This window comes from Dreissena polymorpha, chromosome 9, assembly GCF_020536995.1.
Source record: "Dreissena polymorpha isolate Duluth1 chromosome 9, UMN_Dpol_1.0, whole genome shotgun sequence".
NCBI classification, from domain to species: Eukaryota; Metazoa; Mollusca; class Bivalvia; order Myida; family Dreissenidae; genus Dreissena; species Dreissena polymorpha.
Genome location: NC_068363.1, coordinates 40863374 through 40872522, shown reverse-complemented (window position 1 = coordinate 40872522; position 9149 = coordinate 40863374). Strand labels below are relative to the sequence as shown.

At 32.8% G+C, this 9149-nt stretch overlaps 1 protein-coding gene across 1 annotated transcript; it reads left to right on the top strand.

Annotated features, from left to right (window-relative positions):
• Positions 1–351: 351 nt before the first annotated feature.
• Positions 352–8818, top strand: LOC127845981 (lachesin-like). Its single transcript, XM_052377160.1, has 4 exons — positions 352–430; positions 4499–4626; positions 5920–6133; positions 8542–8818. The coding sequence occupies exons 1-4, from the start codon at positions 352–354 to the stop codon at positions 8706–8708; spliced, it is 588 nt and encodes a 195-aa protein (XP_052233120.1). The 3' UTR covers positions 8709–8818.
• Positions 8819–9149: the final 331 nt, after the last annotated feature.

Genomic DNA, 9149 nt, shown 5'->3' with positions numbered 1-9149 from the left:
TAGTAGTATTTTAATTAGATAACGCAATAATATTTCGGTTAGCGTTTAAACCTGTAGAAAGATTTTAGTCAAACGTCTTTTATATCCTCATCAATTGAATATTAAAATGTTATTGTATTATAAGGTCTCCTAAACTAAATGACAAAACAAACATCGATTTAACTAAGTAAAACGATGACTTAAATAACTCGTGTTTAGCGTTACAAATCAGAGCTCAATTAAAATAGTGTTTGTAAATTATAATGGTGTTATTCGTAATTAAATCCACGCGATATATTGATGAGACAAAAAAAATGAATCGGATATTACCAACTAAACAGCTATAATATGTACATGACAAGTGCAAAGAGCATGACGTCTTTCGTCACGAGGTGGCAGATTGGGGCCATCTTGCTTATGAACGCGGCAGTCGTAGTTGCAGAATTTCCAGGTGAGTTAATTTGTTACATAAAACAGATATGACGCATGAGGTAAGTTCAGGCCATATTGTATCAAACTGGCTACGGAATGTTATTATTTAACGAGCCTTTCGCAAGAAATGATATCCTTAAAGTAACTTATCAATGGTATGTAAAAACATCAATGGTCAGAGTGTCTTATAAGATGCTTTAAAACGACAAAACACATTAAATTTCACGGATAACGTTTGTTTTAATAGTTAAATATTCAGTAAATAGAAATGCAATTTGTCATTCAAAGAAAACGAACTTTAATAATCCCCTCAAAACGTTATATTGCTCATCTTGCTCATTGATTCTTACTATTTGTTTTCGATTTCATATTAACCGTTCATTCATTATGTGCACAAAATAGTTGTGTATCCATTTAATTACAAATAACGGACCGTTATAACTTATGACTGGTTTTTATATTATAGGCGTTACAAATGTTAACACATGTAGATTAAACGATATGGCAATCTTCAAATTGCCACAACGTACTTGGCGCTGTTCTAAACTTAGTTTTTTAATTATAAAGTTGTATGGTAGAGATCCCACTTAGTAGCATTCCGAATTAGATATAAACAATATAGAACCAGGGCATTAAAGGCGACGGGAATTTGTTACTCGCATTGAACTTAAGCTTAGTAAAATGTTCGCATTATTCGTACCCATGTGCAGTAGGTCATATCCGTTTGCAGTAGGTATGCCTTTCATGGGAATCTGGTTCAAAGTTGTGTTGTGAAAATCATACGAATTACATAACCCCGAAGTTTCTGCCTTATAGTGGTCATTCCTTGGCAGGAAAATCTTCTCTATTGAATTCAAAATGCCTCCCTACGTAAACTTTGTATTGATTTACATTGCATTAATGTGGACAAAATATCAATTTCGATTTTTATATTCATTCGTCTTGATCATTCAAATAAAGACACATGTTTCTTTCTGCAATTTGGCTGATATGCAGAACTTTGTTACGATTTTATCAGATTTCGCGGTGCGTACTGTTTGATTAACAGCTTAAATCTTTGTAGCTGGATGTAATCAATGGAACATGACGTACATTTGTCTGAGAAAACTTTGTTGCGAATCACGTTAACATGTGAATAAACAAAGAATACCGCAACTTGAAACACACATTTTAAATTTTCATTTCGCTCAAGCTTTTAGCTACGTCAATAAGTCAGAAGCGCATGTCTGCAGGCAATTATCAGTACAGATAATCGAACGAGAACTCTTTCAAGATTGTTTTTGCCTTAGAACAATTGCAAACACAAATATAACTATTCAATATGACAACTTTGCACCCATATATAAGTGCAAGAACAAGTCTTATATTTTAAGACGTTCTTTAGGTTTTCAATAAAAAAACACACAATTATAATGATGACATTAACATCAAGCGTTTACATATTTGTGGGACGAATGAAAACCCTAACTTCTTAATTACAGCAATAAATAGCTTCAATAAATAATAAATACCACATTTTGTTTTGGCTACGTCTCGAGATGTATCATGTAATAGTCATACATATGTTGATGCCATATCAAGACGTCGTACCAGATTACAAACAAAATCGAATCATTTATCAATTGTTAATGCTTAACAGTCGCACACAATATTTTGCAATACCATGCCCCTTTAACGTCTCATAGCGAAATTATTCTGTTAGACAAACACTATTGAGTGATAAAAATCTACAGCATTATGGTTGTGCTGACACCAAGTATCAGCATATATGACAAAACCAATTCTCAAATGAATACATGCACCGAATTATGTTACGGTATACTGAGGACTCATTAACAAAAATAATTACTAATGCTGTATTTACCAGTTTTTATAAAAAAAAACAACAATTTTGAGTTGTTATGCGTCAAAAATAAACCACGAGTATTTTTCGCAAGTTTAATAAAGTTACAATATAAAAAAACAACAGTTCATCAAATGACAGCAATATATTTCCTATGATATGTTCAAAAGACGATAAGTTACGCATTTTCATTTTTCGTGTTAAGAACGATCAGCGAGCGCTGTGTTAGAATAATCATTTGCCTCCGGTGTATCCCGTGCAGAAAGTTATAAAAGGTGGTGCTTTTTACAATTTGATCCATCTGATAACCTCTGTCATAATTGAACTTATTTAAAAATAACCTATTACCTAACAACCATCAATTATACGCCTTCTAACGAAATAGCTTGTGTCAAAATTGATACAATCTGAACACTGTCTGTAAGAAAATCTGTAGGAGATATTAAGCTATCTTTAACGCTTGGCCCAGATACAATATGATTCTTTCAAAAATATGGTTTTTGCGTGTTGGCAATGTAGTATCAGTCCATGACAGGTGCAATCACGGGTTAAGAGTCAATTAAATCGATACGAATTATTATTCGCGTCATTCAGCAAGCCAACGAGTGTAACTGGATTTATAACGTACTAGAAACTTAATCGCAAAAGGGCAGATAAGGCAAAGCACATGGGTCATTGTCTCTAGACAGAATATTTACTTGTGTTGCATATCTAACATATTTATGTAAAACAAGTTAAAATAATTTGGAAACAACAATTACCAAAATCTTTGAGTTATTTAAGGCTTTAAAGTCATATTTTCACATATTTGTGAAATCACAATTTTCAAACGGAACTCTAATATTTATTACACAATGACAGATGATGTTCCATTAAAATAAGCAATATAAATCGCTTTACTAATTTATAACCATCGAATAAAACATACAAACATTTAAACAGTTCGTGAAGCTATTAATATATTATTTTTGCATAGAGTTTAGATATAGTTGTTCAGTCATGATGGTCACATAGTTGCGGGCAAAATGCTTCTGGTGAACATGGGACTCGTTCCCTGCTACGTGAAATTTAGTATTTAACTTATTATTGATGATATTAACATTTAGATTACTCTAATATTAACTTTGTATGAGTAACTGACTGAATTTCATCATCTTACAATATGAATATATTGGCAAAGCAGTCTGGGATAAATCTTTTGCATCCTGCTATGATTTCTTTACGTGAACTCGTTGAATCATTTAGGCATAAAACATTAATCTCTTCTTACATATCATTTATGTTTGTTCAATAAACGTGAAACAAAACTTTTTTGTATGGTATAGGTATATCGTCGCGTCGCTCTATAGCTTGTAAAACAATTTTCATTATGTATGACATAATTTGTCAATTTAACAAATTATAACATATACAGGAGTTATCTGTCTAGATGCATGTGTATTGTTTCCTGGCAAAAACAACAAAGTTTGTGATAACATCAGTTTTTTTTTTGACTGATTTTTATGTTAACGACATTTGTTGGTTATACATTTTGAACGGTTACATTTAATGAACGTCCAATAACAGTGCCGTTACAACCTTTTTTTTTACATTTGTGTGTTTTATCAGTATGTCCAATAATAAGGTTATGATATGCATACATAATTATATAATATATTTGATAATATCCTTATTTGGTTTGTATGCTGGTGATAAACAATTAGAGAAAAATAATCATTTTATTACCATTGCATTTATCGAATCATGTTTTATTAAAACTTATAGTTTGTTACAAACATTCAATGAATACTATATGTATGTTTGAATTATTTTTTATCTATGTCCTAATCGTATTTTCCGTCCGAATATTATTAAAACAATCCTTGTTTCCATATTGTGTCATAATCTTGAATTTGATTTCATGCTATCATTTAATCACTCGCATTCAGTTACTAAAACTATTATTGAATTTAAATTGTTGTAATTAATAAATCAAACAATGACTGTTACTTACTTTTTTGCATATTACAAAGGCATTTGAAATTATTGAAAGAAAAATTAAATATTTAAATGATAATAAAATAATGTTTTTATTTGTTATAGCATTTTTGTGTTTTTTCAAGACGGATGAACTGATGTATGCGTTATTATGCAATAATAAAACAGTGTTGCCTACCAAAACTTTTCCCTTAAATATGAGTTGGCAATAAATGTCTGTGTGTGTTCTCTCGAAACGGTCCTTCAGATACTCGACACTCTTTTCAGCTTCCGGTTACAACGTCAGACCGGAAACGCCTGCGCCCGACTTCCTGTCGAGTCCCTTGAATGTCACTTTCCGGCGCGGGGAGCTGGCGGTACTGAGATGCAGCGTGTACAAGCTTGGAACCAAAACGGTTTGAATTGCCTCTCTATTTATATAGCTAAATAAGACAGTTTTGCAGTTTGGCATCAACCATTTTTTTTCTATAAACGCAGCTGTAAAATCGGAACTTGTAGTGTCTCTCGTAATTAAGTATCGCTGATCTTTTATTTGTGTCAAATAGTTTGATATTATTACCGTTATCACCGTTTATATGTAAATTAATATAGTGTATTTTCACTATATGACAAACGGTTCTTGAACACTAAATTTTTTTTTGAAAATATTATATCCTTGCAAACATAACAATACACTTACATGTTTGGAACTGGAGAAATGTATATGTAAGCATCTTGTGCGTACTCTTCATAGCCGTGTGATGGTTTCCGCTTTATTCTCGCATTTTAGCAGTCAATAATAAGGTATTATTCTAAATACAAATTCGTTGATATTCATACAAAATGGAAAGATGAACGTGCTGATGTATATTTAACAACAAACAAATACCTGTACATTATACAAAATGTGGTTTAGAAGATGAATTACATTTTCGTTTCAGACCTTATGGCGCTTTTGGTTTGGTTCTGCAAAGCGGTTGATAATGGCAAAACTATTTTCAATAATAACATTTGTGTTTAAACTGAGCGTTTGGATTTCAACAATGGATGCCTCTTACATGTATGCACGCTTGCAATGCCCTAAACGGTCCGATAAACTAAATCAATTATGTACTAATTTATCGGTCACATCTAAGAGATACTCATTGAAGAACAAGAACATCTTATATCTTAATCGACGGCTTAATCCAGCAATTTTTAAATTTAATATTCCATCGGTTAATTTTCTGCAGATATGAATTTGCACCGCCTTTATAGCCTTTCAGTAAAACATCGATTTCTGTAGTAAAAGCTGGGCATTTAGTGCAATAAGGTTCTTCATGAACAATGATACATTGTCTCTAAGCCGTCAAATCGGAAATTAGCATACTTGAGTCTTATATTTATTAAGATCAAAGTAGTCTTTGAATGTCGATTTCTGCATCCCAAAGTAATGACTTGTAAACTTTAGGTCTGATTGCTTAATACGTCTCTGAACTCCATTTAAATAGATTTATATTGGATATCGTTTAAATGACCATCATTATCAACTCATTTTGATGCATTTAAATACATGTATATACATTACTTCCGATGAATAATATTATTAAACTATTCAAACAAAATGAATGCGTCAACAAAATGCAGTGTTAATCAAATTTAACCTATTTAAAAGTATGCATTCTTACAACTATAAAATAAAAATATAACTTTATGTTCTACTTATATAGGTCGTTTGGAGGCGACATGAACATTCTTTTCCACTGACATCCGGTACGATGACCGTTGTTGCGGACGACCGGATACAGATTGGTCACGTAGACTTTAAGAACCAATGGGATCTAATGATTAAAAATGTGCAACCTGAAGACGAGGGCGTGTATGAGTGCCAGGTGGCATCAACCAATAGGAATATACGGAGACTGGTCTCACTTACTGTAATTGGTTGGTTTCTTTTACTTACATTTGACGTGTTGTCCGCTTTTCAATTTTTGTTGGTTTGATACATTCCGTTTTTGTCTATCTTAATTTAACCAGTTAAGATTGCCGCTGAGCATATGTACACGAAATTCATTGTTTTACCACTATGCATTATTATTGTTATCGCTAATGGCATATTTACAGGTTTAAAAACGTATTCATTATCGTCATCATCATCATTATCATCATCATCATCATCATCATCATCATCATCATCATCATCATCATCATCATCATCATCATCATCATCATCATCATCATCATCATCATCATCATCATCATCATCATCATCATCATCATCATCATCATCATCATCATCATCATCATCATCATCATCATCATCATCATCATCATCATCATCATCATCATCATCATCATCATCATCATCATCATCATCATCATCATCATCATCATCATCATCATCATCATCATCATCATCATCATCATCATCATCATCATTATTATTATCATCATCATCATCATTCATCATCATCATCATCATCATCATCATCATCATCATCATCATCATCATCATCATCATCATCATCATCATCATCATCATTATCATCATCATCATCATCATCATCATCATCATCACCATCATCATCATCATCATCATAATCATCATCATCATCATCATCATCATTAATTACCATCATCGTCATCAATCACAATTGCGAGTGGGCGGCGTAAAGCATGTGGTTTAAGTTCAATTAATTTAGTTTGAATTCCCCAATATGGATTAAACTTTGGATTAATCAAGCATGGTTACCTACTTTGGTACTGTTTTGGAACGTGTCGGATCAAGGTTAAGGTCTTTGTTACTTATAATCGGAGGACGGTTAAGGCTGAATAATTTGGGTATTGATGAAGATATTTCTCTTCAGTGTTTGTGTACATGTAGGTAGCTTACATTTAGACAGCGGTACATTGGCCTTAAAGAGTAAATTGGGTGGAGTTGTCTGTACATTAAAATGAAATGAGCTCTTTAAAAAAATAGGTTAAATGCATGACCGTAAAGTGTCGTCCCAATTTATCCTGTGCTGTCCGCACAGCCTAATCAGGGACGCCACTTTCCTTTTTTATGAAATTTTTCGTTTGCAGAAAGTCTCTCCTTAGCAAAAATTCAATTTTGGCGGATAGTCTCGTCCCTGGACTGCACAGGCTTATCTGGGACGACAATTTACGGACATTCATTAAACCCCATTTTCACAGAGCACGGCTCAAGCATACAAACCAGCAGGTGGTTTCCGGTCAATAACGCCAATCTAAAAACTTAGGATCAAGCACGTCTGCATGAAGAACTTGCTAGATTTCTGCTCTAGAACTATGGGTGGAAATACATTATTTATTTATGTGTAGGTAGATTACATCGGAGACCAGTTGTTTTTACTGTTTAAAAACTAGAAATCATTTTAAAGCCCAATAGCTTAAATTCTAATGCGGATATTGTTCTTAAATTGTGTATGTTGTACTTACATTCGGTTGCTTTTGATCACTTAAATCATGTTAAAGATATACAGCGTTGTAAGCTCAATAACTTTGAAAAGAGCTTTGTAATATAACTTTATGTTCGTAGCTTAAATGCAGACGAAGCTTGGCATTGGCTAATTATTTATGTTAAACTAATAACTCAACGTTGACATTTTTATTTCGAAGCGTTGTCATGATTCCAGCTTAATTACGTCTCGTGAAAACATATATTTTGCATTGACTTTGAAAAAAAGTTGTTGCAATACATTGTATTATTTATAGCTTATATGCAGACGTCACTAAGGATTGCATTACCATTTATATGAAACTACTAATTATTTAAAGTTGAAATCAGTATTTCGTGGCGTCGTCATGTTTCCTGTTTGATTACGTCTCCTATAAAATGGCATTTTGCTTGGACAACCGCAGTTATATGCTAATTGCAAACTTGCAAATGCCATATGCGAATGATAAACAATTATTTTGGTCATACTAAATTAACATCTTGAAAGTGAGATATATGGAAAAAAATGCATCAAATAGCATTTCGCAATCGCTTATAATCTATCTGTAAATAATACTTTGCATACAAACTTGGAGCATTAACATAAGAAGGAAATCAACAGATGACATCCTTTTTACGTATTCATAAACAATGAGCAAAGTTGTATGATAATGGTAGCTAGCAATCGTCAATAAGTGTTGCAGCCTGACAAACTTGTTTCCGAAATGTAAACAACACCCCAAGCTAATATATGTTTTACTTTGACGTCATTACAAAGTAGCATAATTGCCTTTGATAAGCATGGACACCATGGATTTTCAATGTTTATTCCATTCCCATTTCTTAATATATCCGAAAACATGCGTTGCCTAAGCCACGTTCTCTTTTTATTCAGATTCCAAAGCGGAAGCCATGGAAATCACCATCAGCGGAGAACAGTACGTGGAACGCGGGGAACCAGACACGTTACACTGTAACGTGACAGGGCAACATTATACACCGGACGAGATAGACTGGTTCCGAAACGGTGAAAAAGTGACGTCGGAAAACATAGGGGTGTAAGACTGTTAAAGCAACTATCAATTGCTCATAAAACGTTTACTAGTATTTTGAGCATAGATAAAGCGACCATGGAAGACAGTGGTGTGTATGTTTGTAGGTCGTCCAATATGCATATTGCTAATACGAAAGTCCACGTACTAAGCGGTAAGGACACAGGTATATATTGTCTTGTTTTAATAATATATACATTTTATGCAAACTTTATTATCATTGTATCGTTATTCTACATTATTTCTTAGATATAATCACACAACCTTAAGTGTTTTTTGTGATCATAATTATAAAAAAATTTAATGTATACAATAAACATATAGTAAATACCTATTACAATATAAACACAGTAAACTTTGTTCAAATTTCAATCGCAACCAATAAGCCCCACAAGCCAACAGTGTTGGACGTTTAACATTTACTTACTTAAAAGTTGTTTAATTGTTACAA